Raw genomic sequence first — 21,332 nt, 5'->3', positions numbered from 1 at the left:
GCAGAAAGGGCAGAAGAGAAAGCACAGGCCAACAGACAAAAGGTGGTAGTTGGACATGGATAGAAGGACAGGAGAGGAAAGGTGAGAATTAATTGGGTCAGGGGGTGGCTCTGTGAATGAAGAGCTCGGGGGAAGAGAAAGAGAGGGAGACAGAACTAGAGGAAAGGAGAAATAGGAATAGGGGAAGGGAATAGATGGTGGGGGTGGAGGCAGGCTAACAGAAACTGTAGAAGTTAATGGCGTCAAGTTGGATGGTGCCCAGGCAGAATATAAGGTACTTTTCCTCCAATTTGCAGTTTGTCTCAGTCTGGCAATGCATGAGACCATGGGAATTGAAATAGGTTGCCACTCATAGATCTCTGCTATTGTGGCAGACAGAGCTAAAGTGCTGGAAGAAGCAATCTCCTGGTCTCCGTCCAGTCTCTCTAATGTAGAGGAGATCACAACAGGAACACCGGATGCAGTAGATAACCACTTCACAAATGAAATGTTGCTTGATTTGGAAGGACTTTTGGGGCCCCAACTGGTGGTGAGGGAGGAGGTGTGGCATAAGTGTAGCACTTCTTGTGGTCACAGTGGTAGGTACCAAGGAGACGATTGGTGGGGACGAAAAAGTGGACAAGGGTGTCATGGAGGGAGCGGACCCTGCAAACGGCAGATTTGTAAGATCTGTTCTACCATACATGAATCCATGCTGACTACCTCCAAAAGGTTGCTCACAATCTAAATGCCATCAGCTCTTGTCTTTCAGAATCCCCTCCTGTAATTTTCCAACCACTATCATCAGGTTTACTGACCTGTAGTTTCTAGGCTTTTCCTTGCTGCCCTTTTCAAATAATGGCACATTAGACACTCTCCCATCTCCTGAGGCCAAATTTGATGTAAATATCTCAGCAGTGGCCTCTACAATTTCTTCCCCAGCTCCCCACAAGGATGTTGCTAACTTTAAAATGCTCCCAGGCTGCAAAGACCTCCTCCTTGGTCCAACACCTTGTTTCCTCCAATTCCTTGGCTTCCGTGATCTCCTCAACAGTGAAGGCTGATGAGAAGTATTCATTCAAAATCCCACCCATCTCTTGTGGCTCTGCACAAAGATGTCCTTGTTGATCTTTAATGGGACCAATTCTCTCTCCAGCTATCCTTTTACTCTTAACATACCTGTAGAATTTCTTGGGATTCTCCTTTATCCTGTCTGACTGCTCCATCTTGTGTCTTCTTTCTGTGCAACTGATTTTCCTTTTAAGCATACTCCTAAACTTTCTGTACTTTTTCAAATCTGACCTAAGCCTATTTTTTTCCCTGTCCAAAACCTTAATATCCATCAACCATATTTAAACTTAACAGCCTTCTCTTCACCCTAAGATGACCATGCAGTGTCTGAACTCTTGCTAACTCCCCATTTAAAACATCCTTCTTTACATCCATCCTCTTGCTTGCAATCATCCTCTACCAATCAACTTTTGCAAGTTCCCGCCTAATTGTTCCAGTCAGCCAAGCCCCCATTAAGGACCTTAACTTGCAAACCAGTCCCATTTTTATCCATAGAAATTTAAAAACTATTGGAGTTATGGTCACTGGAACCCACCACCAGCCATCACCTCAGACACTTGCTGTATCTCTTTCCCAAAGAGGATGGCCAGTATTCCATAGGGCCCTCAATATATTGATTGAGGAAATCTTTTGAATACTTTTAACAAAATCCACCCCGTCCAAGCTCTTTGTATCATGGGTTCACTGTTTGGGATGTTCATCTCCCAGTAATACTACTCCTTTATTCTTATAGCAAGATGCAATTTCCCTTCACATCTGCTCTTCCAATTCCCTTTGAGTATTTGAAGGCTTGATGCAAGGATGCAAGGATCGACAATGAGATAGACAACAGACTCGCCAAGGCAAATAGCGCCTTTGGAAGACTACACAAAAGAGTCTGGAAAAACAACCAACTGAAAAACCTCACAAAGATAAGCGTATACAGAGCCGTTGTCATACCCACACTCCTGTTCGGTTCCGAATCATGGGTCCTCTACCGGCACCACCTACGGCTCCTAGAGCGCTTCCACCAGCGTTGTCTCCGCTCCATCCTCAACATCCATTGGAGCGCTTACACCCCTAACGTCGAAGTACTCGAGATGGCAGAGGTCGACAGCATCGAGTCCACGCTGCTGAAGATCCAGCTGCGCTGGATGGGTCACGTCTCCAGAATGGAGGACCATCGCCTTCCCAAGATCGTATTATATGGCGAGCTCTCCACTGGCCACCGTGACAGAGGTGCACCAAAGAAAAGGTACAAGGACTGCCTAAAGAAATCTCTTGGTGCCTGCCACATTGACCACCGCCAGTGGGCTGATAACGCCTCAAACCGTGCATCTTGGCGCCTCACAGTTTGGCGGGCAGCAACCTCCTTTGAAGAAGACCGCAGAGCCCACCTCACTGACAAAAGGCAAAGGAGGAAAAACCCAACACCCAACCCCAACCAACCAATTTTCCCTTGCAACCGCTGCAATCGTGTCTGCCTGTCCCGCATCGGACTTGTCAGCCACAAACGAGCCTGCAGCTGACGTGGACTTTTTACCCCCTCCATAAATCTTCATCCGCGAAGCCAAGCCAAAGAAAGAAGAAGAATTTGAAGGCTTATAATACAGCCCCATTAAAGTGATCTTTCTCTTCTTGTTTCCAAGTTCTACCCATGTAGCTTCATGAGATGACCTCCAAAGACGATCACCTTTAAGCACTGCTGTTATGTCTGTCCTTATTAAAAGTGCAAACCCCTTTCCTGACTTTATTGTACCTGTAGCATCTGTAACAATGAGGTCCATTCTCCTCTCTGGTGGACCTAAAAGATCCCAGAGTACCATTTATCCTTAGTGCCTTGGGTAATAATTGTTCCTCAACCATTTCTATAGTAGATTGTTTGGCCAGGATCACATATCCATACTCAAACTAGTTGTCATTTTCACTAACATAGATTATACTTCAAGAAGTGTTTCATTTGGATGGTTCTGAACGGCGGTATTTAAATGGTCTTTTCCCTTGTGCTGCTTCTGCTTTTCCATTGTTGAGGAAATTACAGCAGTAGAGCAGATACCTAAATCTGGTATCCTAAACTAAACAATCCACTTAGCAGGCCGCCTTTGGGATGCAAAAGGACACCAGAGCACTCTCGCTGTGACAGAGAGAACCTGCAAGCTGTACACCCACAGCTCTTGACATCAGGCTTTACCCTGGTCTCTTGAAGTGTGAGTTTGCAACATTGCTACCTTTTGCTTTTTTAAGAAAAAATGCCTCCAAACAAATAAGATGAATCAATTTTGACCAATCTCTGTCCTTTATATGCATCAGGTGCTCAGTTTGATGACAACATTCCACGTCGGTCTGGACATCGCATTGTGAATCCACCTGGTGGCCGCTCAAACATCACCAGCTTAGGGTGACCAAGGCTCGAAGGTGGAGCTGCTGATGGCTGATGCAGACAATTTATCTACCTACAAGGTTATTAGTGTTTGGAAAACCAGCTTACACTGGTATTTCGCAAAAGAAATGAAACAAAGTGTGTGTATGTATGTGTGTGCGTTTGTTTGTCCTATAGAATGAGGTGAATTATGTGATGTATTTTTGCTTGGAGTTGGCCACCACACAGTTGTGTTTCACACCCCTTAGAATGCCGCTTTACTAGCAATGCAGTTTAGAGATGCTCCTTGTAATTTAATAAGGATTCTATGCACATTTTAGCTGTTAGAGTAACTAGTTTAGTATAGTAACTAAACTGTTTAGTTTAGTGCATGATACCCATGAAATGCAATTTTGATTTTTATAGCCATATAACAATTACAGCACAGAAACAGGCAAGTTTGGCCCTTCTAGTCTATGCTGAACACTTTCTCTCAACTGGACCCATTGACCTGCACCCAGCCCATAACCTTCCATTTTTCTGTCATCCATATACCTATCCATCTTTTCCTTAAATATTAAAATCGAACCTGCATCTACCACTTTGGCCGGAAGCTTATTCCACTATCCTCTGAGTGAAGAAATTACCCCTATACTTTTCTCCCTTCAATCTCAATCCATGTCATCTTGTTTGAATCTCCCCCACTCTCAATGGAAAAAGCCTATTCACATTTACTCTATCTGTCCCCCTCATAATTTTAAATATCAAATCCCCCCTCAATCTTCTAAACTCCAGGGAATAGAGTCCTAGCCTGTTTAACCTCTCCCTGTAATTCAAACCCTGAAACCCAGGTGACATTCTTGTACATCCCTGCACTCTATTTTGTTGATACCTTTCCTATAATTCGGCGACCAATACTCTGATTTATGAAGGCCAACATGCCAAATGCTTTCCTCATCACTCTATCTACATGTGACTCCATTTTCAGGGAATTATGTACCAGAATTCCTCAATCGCTTTGTTCTACTGTGTTCCTCAATTGTCTACCATTTAATGTGTATGACATTTGCTGATTAGTCCTACTGAAATGTAGCACCTCACATTTATCAGTATTAAACTCCATCTGCCATCTTTTTATCCACACCTCACATTTATCAGTATTAAACTCCATCTGCCATCTTTCTATCCACACCTCACATTTATCAGTATTAAACTCCATCTGCCATCTTTCTATCCACTCTTCTAACTTCTCTATATCCCAATGCAAGCTTTGAAAACCTTTCTCACTGTCCTCGACACCACCAATCTTGGTATCATCTGCATACTTACTAATTCAATTTACCACCCAATCATTTAGATCATTAATATATATAGCAAACAACAATGGACTCAGTACGGATCCCTGAGGCACTCCACTAGTCACAGGCCTCCAATTTGACAAACAATTTTCCACCACTACTCTCTGGCATCTCCCATCCAACCACTGTTTAATCCATTTCACTACTTCAACATTAATAGTTAATGATTGAATCTTCCTAACTAACCTCTTATGCAGAACCTTGTCAAAGGCCTTGCTAAGATCCATATAGACAATATCCACAGCCTTCCCTTCATTAACCTTAGTAGCCTCCTTGAAAAATTCTATACGATGTGTTAAATATGAGCTACCACGCAAAAAACCACGTTGACTACTCCTAATCAGTCCCTGACTATCCAAATAATTGTATATTTCATCTCTAAGAACACTTTCCATTAATTTACCAACCACTGACATCAGACTCACAGGCCTATAATTACCCAGTTTACTTTTAGAGCCTTTTTTAAACAGCGGAAAACCTGAGCTACCCTCCAATCTTCCAGCACCTGGCTAAGATTGAGATTCTTGATTGGAACAAGGCTAATTAGCATGGCTAATAACATTTTAAATATTTCTGACAGAGCCCCCGCAATTTCTACACGAACCTCCCTCAAAGCCCTGGGTCCTCTTGTCAGGACCCAGAGATTTATCCACCTTTATTCTCTTTAAAATAGCCAGTACCATCTCCTCCATGACCTCATTACTAGTTTTCTGTGCTTCCTTAGTGAATATTGGAGAAAAAAATCATTTAAAATATGCCCCATCTGACTCCTCACATAGCCCACCCTCGAGGGGCCCAATTTTATCCCTCACTATTCTTTTACTTTTAATGTACCTTATTCCCTGCAGTCTATACCTATTGCACACATCCCTCTTCCTCTGAACCAAATTCCCACTATCCCTTGAAAACAATGGCTCCCTATATTTTCTAACCTTTCCTTTAATCCTCACAGGGCCATACTGACTCTGTACTCTCAAAATTTCCCCATTGAATATCCTCCATTGTCCGATTGGAGGATCCTTACCAAAAAATAAATGATCCCAATTCACACCTTGTATAACCTTTTGCATTTCCTCGAAATTAGGCTTGTTCCAATCAAGAAACTCAATCTTAGGCACAGCCCTATCCTTCTTAATAGTTAACCTAAAACTAATAGTTTAATTTTCATTGAACCCAAAGTGTTCCCCAACACAAACTTGTCACCTGACCTCTCATTCCCTAATAGGAGATCCAATACTGCCCCTTGTCTAAAGAATCATTAAAAAAAAACCCTTTTGAAGAAACCACCAAGAATTTATCATAGCTAAACTGGTGTGATACTTTGAAATGCCAGGAAAAAATCTAATTGGCAGCAGGAAGACTGAAACACTTCTATAAATGTGCAAAGCATTGAATCCTCAATGGCTTTCAGTTTTACTATAGGATAGACATTGATTGAAACACACACTTAAGAATTAGTTACTCAGTTATAGTAACCCAACAGTGTTAATAGTGAGTGAAATTGATGAAAAATGAATCAATTTTGGAGTTTTTGTAGTGATTTTTTTGGCTTGTAATCATGAGACCTGTTTCATGTTCCTTTGGTTTGCTGTTCAGCTTTACCATTTCTGATATTTTTTCATTACTTCAGAAAAGGCTTAAGAATGAGAGTTTTAGCAAAATAAAACTGAGATGAATTATTTGAACTGATATGGTCATGTCCCACCAATGAAGGGTGGCAGCTACTAAATATTATTCTGGATTGGAGACATCTTTCAATCTTAAGTTGCTGTGACATTTTTAAAAACTTTTTGATACCAATGTATTCATATACATTTGTACTTGATATTTCAAACTGAGTATTCTGCTGTTGTGAATCTCCACTTAAACCTGAGAATAAATGATGCATCAAAGTTCTATTCTGCTGATTTTGGCTATTTATTATCTCTCAGCTCTTAGAATTGTGAACCATGGTGTTTTGCCGTTAGTGCCAATATTAACATTTGGCCTTGTATTCTGAGTCATTATTGCTGTTTTACTCTGAGAAAGTAGGGACTTGTCATAAGTGGAGTTCTTTCTCAGGGTGAATTGCTAGTCAATACATCCGGTAATAACTCAGGACAGAACGTTAAGCTCCACACCTTAATGCAAAGATGTGGATTTTAGCAATTATTTGCAGTATTATAGATGAAAAATGTAGCGATTACAATTTAAATGTAGATACACAGCACATTTACAAGCCTTTCTGGTCTACGAACCCATGCCCCCAAATACACCAAATGACCTACAATCCCAGCATGTTTTGAAGGGTGGGAGAAAACCCATCCAAGTCACAGAGAATGCGCAGGATTTGAATCCAGGTCACTAGCATAGCCTTATACTAACCGCTATGCTAACCATGCTGTTTATGCAAATAGTGTACCAACTTGATTCTTCTCTAGCTGTTAGCCTTTCAGATATTGCAATATTTATTGTAAAATTAATGGTGTTATTTGTGTTTATGTTTCAATTGTTTGAAGCATAACAAGTGGAATTTTTATGTAGGATTTAAGTACGCTGTTGACAGTGACAGATGCAATTTAGCCTCAACAGGCCATGACCTGCTTTATAAGCTGTCAGAAATTAAACAGGCAAGTTTTACAATCTAAACTAGCTAAGGTATTATTTTACAGCAAAGTTCATGATCAATGATGCAAAGATTCTGCTGCATTGTGCTCAGGTTCCTGTTCACAAGGTTCTGAATTTAGACAGTTGCTCCACATAGTTTCCAAGAGTGAGTTAGGCATTTCTCTAAAGGAAAAGAAATTCAGGAAAAAAAATTCTAATTGGCCTTCATGTTTTACCACCAGTTAGCAGTAAAATCGCACTCATAGAATTAAATCAGTGGTTCTCAATCTTTTTCTTTCCACTCACATACCACTTTAAGTATTCCCTATGCCTTAGGTGCTCTGTGATTAGTAAGGGATTGTTAAGGTGGTATGTGAGTGGAAAGAAAGTTGAGAACCACAGAATTAAATCCTGACCAGAAGTGCCTCTAAGCTCTTCCCTCCTTGAAGGATGAGATGATTATGTTGGAATGACCCCTTTCAGAAAACCAACGTAAGTGAGTCCACTCAAAACCAATTATTTATTTCAGACATTTATTTTACAAAAATCACATTATTTTAGAGTACAAGTTTTGAGTTAGACTTGAGTACCAAAAACAAAATGCCAGTTTGTAAGGTGGCAGCTTAGATTAAAATGGTGTCAAAGTGCAGGAGAAATCAAACTGCATTCTTCATAGCAAAATATTATTTACATTTGACTTTTGAGATTTCACAGTTGAAAATGTTTTACAACTTTTATTGTACAGTGAATTCCCTTATTTTCAGACATAATTCTGTCTGCTCTGTTTTCAACTCCAAATATAAAGTTGATTGGAAGGTTTTAGATTTTGCTTCCTCCCTGGGACAGGATTTTTTCTTTTCACTTCCATTTATTGTGCAACATAGGTGAAGGACCAAATTTCTTGTGGAATTCACCACAGCTGTAAAGAAATGTTGTTCCTGCATTTAGTAGATAAAATGGATTTCATATTTTTCAAAAGAATACTCAAATAACCAACCATGTCACTCTCCAGGATAGTGAGAATACAAAAAAGGGGTAAAATATTGAAATGCACACAGAGGCTTTCTCCATAGAGTGCGATTTATGTAACAAGGATAAGACCATATTGATCACAGTTCCCATTCACCTTCAAACTGGATAGTAATAAGTCACAAAATATAAATGTAACATATCTTACTGAGAGGTTTCGTTACTCCAAACACTGCTTTTACATGACAACATACTTGGCCTGGATAAAATGTCGGACACTTTGAGGTTTTCCGTAGATCCTATTTGTTAATTTCAAAAAATGATTTGATTTTATTAAATATTTCCTATTATAGTTTATTCACAATGTCTCTGAATGTCAGCTGGATCAGGCCTTGGATTTTAATATAGACATAACAGAACAAAGTAAATTCCTTGATCATGAAAAAAATTATTGTTCTAACCACTGGCCTCTTCCTTCTATTTAGAGAGTCCTACAGCCCATGCCTGCGCACATTAGTCCCACCTGCCTGCGTATGGCTCATGCCCCCTCTAAACCTATTCCATCTATATATCTGTCCTCCACCAGCTTGTTTCATACACACACCAGCCTTTGTGGGTATGAGGGAGGGGGTGGAAGTTACCCCTCCTGTTTCTGTTAAATCTCTCTCCTTCACCTTAAATCTATGCCCTCTGGTTATCAATTCACCTAGTCTGGGCCTAAGACTCCCTGCTTTTACCTGATTAAGCCAGCTCAATATCTCCCTATTAACCTTCCAACTTTTGTTCTCTGGCTGACGAAGGACAAAGTGTCAAAAAGCCTTTTCTGTCCACCCTACCTACCTGTAATGACACTTTCGAGGTACTATGTACCTGAACTCCCGTATCCCACTTGCTCGACAACCCTCCTGAGATTCCTACCATTCTCTGTATTGGTCCCCCCCATGTTAGACATCTCAAAATGCTACACAGCACATTTTTCTGTATTATATTTCATCAACTGTTCCTCTGCCCATCCAATCAAGATCCTGCTGCAATTTTTGGCAATATCTACAATACCAAACACCATAGTGTCATTCACAAACTCGCTTAATGTGCCATGTGAGTTTTCATATAAATTAGCCATTCAGCTGACAAATATCAATGAGCCCAGCAGTGGCACACCTCTAGTCATAGGTCTCCAATCCAAAAAAAAATCCTTCCACCATCACCCTCTGACTTCTTCCATGAGCCAATTTTCTATTCATCTGGCTCTCTCTCCTTGGATCCCATGCAATCTAACCTTCCAGCGCAGCCTACTATTATGTGAGGCCTTATTGCTAAAAAATTATCTACAGCTCTGCCCTCATCAACTTTTTTTTGGTCACATCTTCAAAAAAAAACTGAGACACAACATCCCACTTACAAAACAATGTCTATTTTTTTTGCATTCATAGGTGTATTCAATGATATTATAGAGGAAGTAGTAAAGAGCAGTAGATGAGGGATGAATGGGGTCAAGATACAGATCTTAAAGAGCAGATTATTTTGCTTTGCACATAGTAAAACAGAAATACTGCATATTAATTAAACTGAATGGACAGCTGAAGGACAAACAGCTGCCTCCACAAAGCTCCAGCAACTCGATCCTGATTTCTGTGGCTATGTGGATTTCCTCTGATTGCTTGTGCTTTATCCCATTCCCTAAGTCATGCAGGTTGGTGGGGTTTTTGGGCTCTGATGTTCAGGTGAGTGTATTGGTGGAATCTCAATGGAATTGGCTGGAAATTGGAGAAAAGAAAGTGGAGTTCATGTAAGTGGATGCCAGATGGTCAGCAGGGACTCAGTGGGCCAAAAGTCCTGTGTCATGCTGTCTGAATCTGTGATGAAATGAGTGTCCAGAAAGAGAACAAAAAGTGCTTTTGACAAATGAACAAATTGAATTGGCAGATGGTCTTAAACCTATGATTAAAACCTGTAGCACAATTCAAACTGCTTTGACGCTCTTTTGAGTTTTTATTTGTTTCAAATGATCCTGATTTCCTACCTGATCCAGGGCCTTAAACTCTGCTTGAGAAACTCTTGCTAAACTGGAAAGCTGTGACATAAATGTTTCTTCCGTCATCTGTGTAGTAATATTAGAAAAAAAAGCAACATGACTAATGAATTACATTTTGCTTATTTCTGACAAATCAGTCAGAATCTGAACTTTATAATAAATTGCCAAGAATTCAAAGTCCACACAACATAGATTGCCCATGTAATGCCAAGCAACGACCAACCTTCTGGAACAAATGGGAACATACTTGAGCATTATAGAAGCTGCTAGTTTGAGGTTTATGCAAAAGATTAGTGTTGGGAGCATTATTCCTGCTCTACTTGCAGTGCAATCAATCTAGCATCCATTGAGTTGAATTGTTTATTGTCACGTACTGAGTTACAGTTTAAAATATTGTTCTGCATGCTATCCAGACAAGATAACCTGTATAAGTGGTAGTGCAAAATAAAACAAAAGTGCAGAGCAAAGTGTTAGAGTAAAAGTTCAATTAAATGAGTGCAAGGGCAATGTGTTGTTACTCATGAAAAGATCATTCATTAGTCCAATTGCAGCATTGGAAAATATTGTCCTTGAAACTGCCAGGGTGCATTTTTAAACTCTTGTATCTTCTGCTCGACAGGAGCGGGGAGAAGTGTGGAGAAGTGTATGTGACTGGGATGGGTCGATAGACTCAGGATCAGTACCCATGGATTGGAGGGTAGCTAATGTTACCCCACTATTTAAAAAGGGGGGGGGGGTAGAGAAAAAGCGGGGAATTATCGGCCGGTGAGCCTTACATCAGTAGTGGGCAAAATGATGGAGTCCATTATTAAGGATGGAATAGCGGAGCATGTGACTAGCAGAGAAGGGATCGGACGGAGTCAACATGGATTTACAAAAGGTAAATCGTGCTTGACAAATCTATTGGAATTCTTTGAGATGGTGACAGGTAAAATAGATGGGGGAGAGCCAGTGGATGTGGTGTACCTGGATTTCCAAAAGTCCTTCGATAAGATTCCACATAAGCGACTGGCATGCAAAATCAAGGCTCATGGGATTGATGTGGATTGAGAACTGGCTGGAAGATAGAAGACAGAGAGTTGGGATAAACGGCCTGTTTTCTGAGTGGCAGGCAGTGACCAGTGGGGTGCCACAGGGTTCTGTACTGGGACCCCAGCTGTTCACAATTTACATTAATGATCTAGATGAGGGGATTGAATGTAATATCTCCAAATTTGCAGATGGCACTAAGCTAGGAGGGGTTGTGTGCACTGAAGAGGGGGTCAGGAAGCTCCAGTGTGATTTGGATAAATTGGGAGACTGGGCAGATACATGGCAAATGCACTACAATGTGGATAAATGTGAGGTTATCCACTTTGGTAATACAAACCGGAGGGCAGATTATTATTTGAATGGCAATAGATTGGGAGATGGGGAAATGCAAAGAGACCTAAGGGTTCTTGTGCACCAGTCACTGAAGGCGAGCATGCAGGTACAGCAGATGGTTAAAAAGGCAAATGGTATGTTGGCCTTCATATCAAGGGGGTTTGAGTATAGGAATAAGGAATCCTTACTGCAGCTGTACAGAGCCTTGGTGAGACCACACCTGGAGTATTGTGTGCAGTTTTGGTCACCTGATCTGAGGAAGGATGTTCTTGCAATGGAGGGAGTGCAGAGGCGATTCACCAGGCTGATACCTGGAATGGCAGGAATAACTTATGAGGAAAGATTGCGGAATTTGGGATTGTACTCGGTGGAGTTTAGAAGATTGAGAGGGGATCTCATAGAGACATATAAAATTCTGGCAGGACTGGACAGAATGGATGCGGAAGGGATGTTTCCAATGGTGGGGGAGTCCAGAACCCGGGGCCATGGTTCGAGGATAATAGGCAAACCATTTAGAACTGAGATGAGGAGGAATTTCTTTACCCAGAGGGTGGTGGATCTGTGGAATTCATTGCCACAGAGAGAGTAGAATATATTTAAGAGGGAATTAGGGGTTACAGAGAGAAGGCGGGGATGGGGTACTGAACTTTAAGATCAGCCATGATCTCATTGAATGGGGGAGCAGGCTCCAAGGGCCGAATGACCTACTCCTGTTCCTATCTTCTATGTTTACTATGCTGGCTGCTTTTCTGAGGCAGCAGGAAGTATGGACAGAATGCTAGTGATGGACTAAGCTGCATCCACAACTTTCTGCATTTCTTTTCTTTTTTAAATGTTCTTGGAAGAGCAGTTCCTGCACCAAGCTTTGATGCATTGGACAGAATGCTTCCTATGGTGTATTTGTAAAAGTTGGTGAGAAACATTGGGGTCATTGACAAATTTCTTTGTGCTTCTGGGCTGTTGTATCATTATGGTTGGTACAAGACAGATTGTTGGCGATAATTACACCTAAAAACAAAAATTGCTACTATCTCCACCTCAGCTCCATTGATGTTGACTGAGTCTTGCAGTCTATCACACTTTCTGAAGTTCCTTTGATTTGTTGACATTAAAGATGTTATGGTACCATGTCACTACTCTCTCTTTAAATACTGTCACAAAATACTCAAAAACCTCATTTCCCATTTAAAAAAAAAATATAATTTTTACAGATTAACAAAAGTGCACATGAAGGTACTTAACAGGATTGCTTCAAACAAAATTTGACACTAAACCACACAGAATGTTATGGAAGATGGTGAAAAAAATGAGACCGTTTTCTGGAGAGAAGCATGGAGATCCAAGAGAGAGCGCTCAGGGTCAACAGCTGATTGTTTAAATTACAATTGTGGTGTTTCAGGCAAGAATTTGAGGAGCTTGAACATGCTGAAGGTTGTGTAGCTTAAAGTATAAATTGTTGCGGGGACAAATGCCACCATTTGCAGAGGGGTAGGCAGAAGAGAACGAGTGAACCAGGGAGTCGCCGAGGAAATGGACACTTCAGGATGCTGAAAATGGAGCAACTCTGGTACTGAAATCCCACAGAAGGTAGCATAAATTCTGGAGAATATTTCACTCTGGAGGCTGGTGATGTCCAGTTAGGTCAAGGGGAAGTCTTGGAAAAGAGAAAGTGAGAACAGGAGGGCAGAAATGGAGAGGGTGCAATTGATAATCTTACCAATCTCCAGCAAATGGTCACCCGGTATAAAACCATCTACAACATTTTTTAAAAAATCTTGTGAATTTCTGATTCATTTCATTTTAGCATCGCCACAAGCTCTTTTATATTAACCTTTCTCCTTGCAAGGTGGAAAGTAAACATCTTGCAAATCCCTTATCCAATGATTGTCAATGAGTCAAGATTTTACCTTCAAGTGTTTATCTAGCTGTTCTTTCAATTGGTGGAGCAACTCTGTCTTCTGTTTTAGGAATTCAATCTTCATCTCCTCTTCAAGCAAAAGCAAGGACATAATCTTCTTCTGCTGAAGCATCATCCTATCAATCACAGGAAGGAATGTTTCTATTTAAATTAAATATTCTCTCTTAGTTACATGCATCAACCAACACAATATATTGTGATATACTTGTCTAAGGCCACGCACGGATTAATGCAACTAATATTAATACTTTTTTTCTTTAAGGAATAAAGCAGAGTTTCACTGGATGCTACTGTCAAATAAAGTTTCACACTATGAAATTACATGTGCTAAGAAATAAGTAGCTGCGCAAGTTTTTTTCCTGTGACATAAGTATGTGTGCACTGAATGCTTGTGCAAATCTAAATTTGAAATTGTTCCAATATAATTTAGGGACTGTTATTTTTCATGGCTAATAAAACTGTATTGGCGTGTTTTAATATAACAAGCATGATTGCATTCTACGAAGTAACGTATTTAGTTAAGATTTTAGTCTATACTTTGAACTACTTCATTCGTTTGTACGCCCATTAATTTCCTTTGTACACTGGTTGCAAAATGTGCTGGTGCACATGTGCACAGCTTAGAGGGAACAGTGCTTGCCTGCCATTCAACAAGATTATGGCTGCTTTGGCCATGGGGACAGCTCCACTTAGCTGCCTTTTGCCGAATGTGCAAAAAAACTCTCAAATATATTTAATGAACCTGTCTCTATTACTTCTGTGGGCATAGATTCCCACAGATTCACTACTCTCTGGAAAAAGCAGTTCCTCCTCACTCCAACTCCCCTAAATCTTCAGGTTATGCCCCCTCATTCTATTCTCATCTCACAAACATCAAACAATGCAATTCTATTTTATTTGAAAGCTAACATTTGCTCAATCATAATGCTATCTTTACTTTGGTACAATTTTCCAGCCTCCATCTTATTTATCCTTTTCATAATTTTATACATTTCTAGGCTAGAACTCATAGGCTAGCCGCCTTGTCTCTGGAATCAAACCAGTTAATTTCCTCTGTGCCATCTCTAAAGCCAGAATATATTTTCTCAAATAAGGAGACCAGAACTGTACACATCAGAGTTCTGTACAGCAGAAACTTCCTGCTCTTAAATTCAATCCCTTTAACAATGAAGGCCAATGTTCCATTTGCCTCTGGATACCTGTTGCATCTATAAACCAACCTTTTGAAATTCATGCACAAGAACTCCTTAGGTCCTTTGCAAAACAACATTCAGCAATCTTTCAGTATTTAAATAATAATCTGATCTAATTTTTCTTACAAAGTAACCTCATCCTTGACAATTGACTCCAATAGCTTTCCAACTACCAACATAAGGCTAATAGGTCTATTCTGCTGCCTCGCTCCCTTAAACAGTGCAGTGACATTCGTGATCCTCCATATCACCGGAACCATGCCAGAATCCATTGATTCTTGGCAAATCATTACCAATGCCTCCAGAATTTCTATAGCTACCTCCTTCAGAAGCCAAGGGTGCATTCTATCCAGTCCAGGAGACTTAACTTCCCTTAGACCATTTAGCTTCCCAAGTAACTTCTCTCTCGTGACTCACTTCTCTTCCGAGAAAGCGATGCAAGTCTGGAATGCTACTAATTACTTCTATTGTAAGGACTGATCCAAAATATCCATTCGTTCCTCTGCCATCTCCTTGTCTCCCATTACAATTTCTCCAGTGTCATTTTTTTATCAATCCTATGTCTACTTTGGTCACTCTTTTACTCTTTGTTTAAAAATGATTTTTGCATCACCTTTGATATTACTTGCTAACTTCCTTTCATAATTCATCTTTTCCTTTCTAATCACCTTCTTAGTTGCCCTCTCCAATTCTTTAAAAATTTCCCAGTCTTCTATCTTCCCACTAATTTTTGCTTCCTTGCTTGTCTTCACGTTTGCTTTCACTTTCACTTCCCTCATCAGCCACAATTATCTAATTTTCCCCATTCACAATTTTCTTTCTTTTTGGAATGTGCCTGTTCTGCACTTTCCTCATTTCACACATAAACTCCAGCCACTGCTGATCTACTGCTTTCCCCATTCGTGTGTTTTTCCAATAGACTTTGGCCAGTTTTTCTCTCATGTGACTGTAATTTCCTTTACTCCACTGAAATATCAACACATAAGACTTTAACCTCTCCTTTTCAAATTTCAAAGTGAACTCATTTATTAATATTTTGTTAAATTTTTTTAAAGCATAGTAGCGGTATATGACTTCAGCCATGAAATGGCTTACATGTACTAAAGTGAATGTAGCATTGTGTTTGAACAGATGTTAGCTTTCAAATAGAATTACATCGTTTGATGTTTGTTACCTCATTGCAGAAACTTCAAATATAATTCACAACCTCATTGTACTCACTGGTGTTGAATCCTTGTTGTAGTAAAGCGCTTTGCCTTCACATTAACCATATCTGCATTAAGATTTTCTTCGATCATCCTCTCCTTCATGACCTGCTTCCTTTTGAAAGTTTCTGTTTCCAAAAGTTTCGATTAACATTAATCAAACAGAGCAAATTCTGACAGCAGTCACAATAAAAATCCTACAATTTATTTATACTTTGTCAGAAAAGGGACTCTGCCCCCAAATTGGGTTGCATAAATCAAGATTAAGATCGGAAATAGATTTAAATACACAAATAAATGAAAATGGTTGGATGGAGTTATGTAAGAATAATATGACTAAACTTATAAACGCAAGATATAGATTAGTTCAATGTATTTTTTTTTTTACATCAATTATATTTGACTCCACAAAAATTAAATAGACTAAATCCTGCCATATCAGATTTATGTTTTTAGGTGTAGATCTGAGATTGCCAAGTTGAATGTAAAAAAGATTCCAATGTTCTGAAGTTAGACAATTTTGATTAGATGTAGGTAATTTTTTGGAATGAATTACTGGGGTCAAATTCCCCTCAAGATCCGATGTTATTTTTATTGAGTAAGGTTACAAGGCCAAAATTAAAAATTTATCAAATTGAATTTGTGTTAATTGGTTTAGTAGTTTCTAGGAAATTCATAGCAATATCATGGAAGTCAGAAATAGATTTAGGCATGGAAAATGGCATGCAGAACTTCCCTCCCCAATAGTCCATAACCTCTCATGTATTTAACTAAAAGTCTTTACCACACCACTAGCAATGCATTCCAGGCACCCACAACATTCTATTTAAAAAAGAAATACCTCTAACATCACCCCTAAATTTTCCTCCTCTCACCTTAAATAGATAGATTCTTGTATTGATCATTGCTGCTCTTGGGAAAAGGTGATGGCTGTCTATTCTATCCATGCCTCTCATAATCCTATACACCTCTATTAATTTGTCCCATATTTTCTTTATAGAGCTGCAATATTATCTCTCAGCTCTTGAACTCAACCCCCTGACTAAGGAAGGCAGCACATCTTACAGTTTCTCAACCTCCTATCAACTTGCACGGCAACCTTGAAAGACCAATGAACTTGGACCCGAAGGTCCCTCTGCTCCTCCATACCAAGGATCTTGTCATTAACCATGTACTACTCAAAGTTCAATCTTCGAAAGTGAATCACTTTTCCGGATTGAATTCCACCTGTCATTTCACCACCCAACTCTGCATCCTGTCTTATACCTTTGTAACTGACGACAACCTTCTACACTATCCACAACACCTCCAACATTTGTGTCATCTGCAAACTTACTGACCCACCCCTCTGCTTTCTTGTCAAGTCATTTATGAAAATTACAAAGCAATTTTGTAATTCCTGAACAGATTCCCGCAGAACTGACCTCTCAGCAGAATACGCTGTCTACTCCCTCTCATTACCTTCAGTGGAAAAGCCATTTCTGAATCCATGCAGTCAAGTTTGCATGTTTCCAATACCTCATTACTTTCTTAGGAAAGCTATCAGAACATTCACATTTATTGTTGGAGGAATTAATACAAAAAAAGTAGGGAATTTATGCTTTGGTTGAGTAGGCTATTTTGGGACTACAGCTGAAATACATCTAGAATACTTAGGTTGTCAAGATGAAAGGTTGGACAGATGAGGCTGGCATCTGCTGTGGAGTTCAGAAAACCGAGATTCAGAGATGTCTTGACAAGGTGGATGAGGATGTTTCTACTTCTGATGGAAGTAGTTTTTACAGCATAGAAACTGACCTTTTGGCCCAACATCCATGCTAACCATGTCATCTACTCAAGCTACTCCCATTTGTATTATTGTTTATTTAAAGTAAATGATTGGCCATTTAAGGCAGAAATTAGGTGAAGTGATTCTCTGAGAGACACGTCTTTAGAATTTGTTTCAAGGAAAGTGGGAACTACACCTTTTGAGTATCTTCAAGGCAAAAAAATATATATTCTTGACATGCAAGGAGCAAAAGGGAGAGAGGAATGCAGAGATGAGGTTATAATCAGCCATGATCTTATTGAATGGCAGAGAACAGTACAGCACAGTGTTGGCCATATTCTAAGCTTGACATCCCTTTTTTTAAAAAAAACCTTTTTGAATCACAGTCCAGGGCACCAAGATTCTGCCATTTATTACCATTTACATAATGCTTTATTTCCAAATGGATGATTTTAAAATTTTCCACTTTGCACCTCATTCGCCAGATCTTTGCCCCCTCACTCAACATGTCTTTATTCCTTTTGAGGGCCATTTGTGTTCACTTAACAATGTTCTAAAAATTATATGTATAAATTAAACTCCAACACAGATCCCTAGGCACTCAACTCATCACATACAGCAAGTGGAAAAAAAAATAGCCATTTATTCCTATTAGCTGGTAGATCTCCAATCCACACCAATCTGTCCCCCTCATGAGGTTTCAATTTCTCCAAAAGCCTTGGATGCGGCATCTTATCGACTCCACGTTGGAAATTAAGTACAGTTCCTCCACAAGTTACATTTTATCTGTACCAAATTATTTCTTCAAAAAAAAACTCAAATGACTTCCTTTCATAAAATCCTGTTAACTTTGCCAGATTACCTTGAATCTTTGTATATCCCCTGCTATTAAGTCTTTAGCAATAGTATGTTACATAATCAAGATGAAGGGTTCCAGATTGAAACGTTAACTGATGCTGCCCGACACAGTGAGTTCCTCCAGCAGGTTGTTTTTGTTTTTAATGTCAATATTTTAGTTAATGGAAATCTCAACATTCCCAAATTGTTCCAATGCAGGTTTGAACTTGTATCAGAAAATATATAAAAGTTGTCAGAAATACCTGGATTATATTAATTGTTCAATTGTATAAAATTATACATCTTAAATTGTAAAAATAATCATCAATTATTTGAAAATATGGCTGACTTTGCTTTCTAAATGCTGTTCCATATGATACTTGCTAACTTCCATTAATTCACTGTGACCATCCTCTCCATTTTCACGTTTTCCTGGGAATGCACATTATGAAATGCAACAGTACTTGTGATCAACTTCCAAGTTAAAAATCAATCAAACTTAAAGGAAAACACTTTCTATAATGCTATTTGATTATAGCAGAAGTATCCTAGCCAAAGCCATAATCTGAGGAGGAAATAAAAAGGAAACAAAATTAGTGACACCTTGTAGGGACCTCAGCTGATTCCTTTCATCTTTTCTGTATTGCTCGGTGATTTCTTCTATCTGTCGGTAATAATTCTGGATAAGACCAGTTGCATTCTCCATAGTCACATAGACACTCTCTGTTGCTCTCTCTACCAATAGATTCTAAAATATAATTAAACATACACATATCAATATGTGACTTGAGGTAAAAGAATCTCAGGGTCGTATGTGATGTCATGTATGTACGCTGACAATAAATCTGAACTTGAATATTCAATTATACACAAGAGAATTTAGATGCTGGAATCTGGAGCAAAAAACATTCAACTGGAGGAACTCAGCAGGACCAAGCAACCTCAGTGAGTGAAAAATAAGTTTTGACATTTTGAGTAGGAACCCTTTGGAATTAGGCCCCAAAATGTCAAATGCTGCTTGACCCACTGAGTTTAACCAGCAGATTGCTTTTTTCCCAATATTTGATCCATCCTTTTCACATTTTTGGTAAAAATATCCTTCCCAAAGCCAGAATTGAGAAGGAAGATTCCTTGCAACTAGAAATCTTACAACTTCCCTGAAACTATCTCACTCGTTTTCTTTCTGCTGCAAGAGGTTCATAATCTTTTTCCCTACATTAAAAAATGTCACATATTAGAGTTCACGTGTTTAAGGTAGTGGGGGGAGGAGGGTGTTGACAAGATAGAGGCAGGGCAAGTTTAAAAAAAATGTATAAATTAGTAGATGCCTGGATGGGCTGCCAGGTGTAGTAGTGGAAGCAGAGACTATAGTAGCATTTAAGAGATTTCCAGATAGACGTGATTAAACAGGGGACAGATGGATATAATGTGTAAGCAGTAAAGATGTGGTTTAATGTGGGCATCATGATCAGCCTTGACTTGTGGTGCATGGGGTTTGTTCCTGTGATGTGACATTAATATTTTGGAGTCAAGCAGAAAGAAAACCAATGAGGTGACTGAAGACTTTTTCAGCACAGGGCTATATTTTTGTATTGTGTTTGGACATGGTGTGCTGACTGTGGACTGTATTAGCAAAAAATCCTGCAGGTTCCAATTAACTCAGCTCTTGAGTTCACTGGTATCAAAGCTCTGCATCTATACAACAGACACAGCCATCAGGACCTGTGCTGGTTGAATGTAAAACAATCAAGTGGATCTCACTCTCTTGTTCTATCCCCAGTGCCTGATAAGTGCATTTCCCTCATGTCTTTATCCCATTTCCTCTGAAGTTATTAATTGACTTTGCTGTCATCAGTTTCATAGCAGAATGTTCCCAAAGGCTCGCAATCACTTTTTAAAAATAATTCTTCCTCGCATCTCTGCTATACGTCTCAAAGGCAATCTTTGCTTGAAATGTTGAGATCACAGATATTGAACGGTTTTAAAACTTACATTGATTATGTCAAATTCAAGTTGTGGATTAGGCAGTAAGTAAATGGGTTTGATACCAAAATAGATTGGAATAAATTTAACATTACAATCATGCAGGTTGGTTGATATCAAATTTACTATTCTTGCTCAATTTCCCAAATGTTTGAGATGTAGGATTGTAAAGTTTATCCTCCTGGCAAATCTCGAATGGCTTCTTTTGTAAAAGAGCACCCTCTGCTGTGTTGGTGTTCTGGTAACGAAGTTTAAACTTTAAAACCAAAGTAATTTGTCCCAGGTTAAACTACTGTTCTTCTTTCATGCAACATAGCTTCATCAACAAGATGGAAATTAATCATAACTTAATACTGATGATGTCATCTCTTCATAAGGATTCCAGACCAGAATATGGAAAACAAGCTTTCTCAGCACAACACAAGTTTACTTGCTTTAACTGAGATTATAGAACAACAATTAGATTAGATTTGACTATAAATCACTGATGACAGCTTCTAGTGAACACTACCTTGAGGTTTTCTGTCGGGTCTTTAAGATTCTGCTTGGCAGGGATGACTTGGGCTTGGTGGACTAGAGCACAGCCAATGACTTGAGTCATGTGGTCCTGCAAGAGCTCCATCAGTGACTGGGACTCTGCAGTGAGCTGCTGCTGAAGAAGTGATTCAGCCTCTTGGCATTGCTTCTCTTTTTCTTTTGACAATCTGGTCACCTTGAAGAAAATAAA

At 39.4% G+C, this 21,332-nt stretch overlaps 2 protein-coding genes across 10 annotated transcripts in view; one reads left to right on the top strand and one right to left on the bottom strand.

Moving 5' to 3' along the window:
• Positions 1-6,627, top strand: part of LOC138757884 (dihydropyrimidinase-related protein 1-like) — a 67,399-nt gene extending 60,772 nt beyond the window's left edge. For both annotated transcript variants that reach the window (XM_069925951.1, XM_069925950.1), the window contains exon 14: positions 3,340-6,627. In XM_069925951.1, coding sequence (XP_069782052.1) covers positions 3,340-3,431 — 92 coding nt within the window. In that variant the 3' untranslated portion in view covers positions 3,432-6,627. The remainder of the gene's footprint in view (positions 1-3,339) is intronic.
• A 1,221-nt stretch (positions 6,628-7,848) lies between these two features.
• Positions 7,849-21,332, bottom strand: part of LOC138757882 (evC complex member EVC-like) — a 60,417-nt gene continuing 46,933 nt past the window's right edge. For 6 of the 8 annotated variants that reach the window (XM_069925943.1, XM_069925942.1, XM_069925948.1 and 3 more), the window contains 6 exons: positions 21,117-21,317; positions 19,226-19,370; positions 16,034-16,145; positions 13,609-13,735; positions 10,325-10,402; positions 7,849-8,251 (listed from right to left, as the gene is read on the bottom strand). In XM_069925943.1, coding sequence (XP_069782044.1) covers positions 8,243-8,251; positions 10,325-10,402; positions 13,609-13,735; positions 16,034-16,145; positions 19,226-19,370; positions 21,117-21,317 — 672 coding nt within the window. In that variant the 3' untranslated portion in view covers positions 7,849-8,242. Of the gene's footprint in view, positions 8,252-10,324; positions 10,403-11,302; positions 11,394-13,608; positions 13,736-16,033; positions 16,146-19,225; positions 19,371-21,116; positions 21,318-21,332 lie in introns of those variants that run through there. The other 2 variants (XR_011353942.1, XM_069925944.1) reach the window with 2 other exon arrangements.

Source organism: Narcine bancroftii, chromosome 3 (assembly GCF_036971445.1).
Source record: "Narcine bancroftii isolate sNarBan1 chromosome 3, sNarBan1.hap1, whole genome shotgun sequence".
Classification (NCBI taxonomy): Eukaryota; Metazoa; Chordata; class Chondrichthyes; order Torpediniformes; family Narcinidae; genus Narcine; species Narcine bancroftii.
This window is presented reverse-complemented; position numbering and strand designations above follow the sequence as displayed.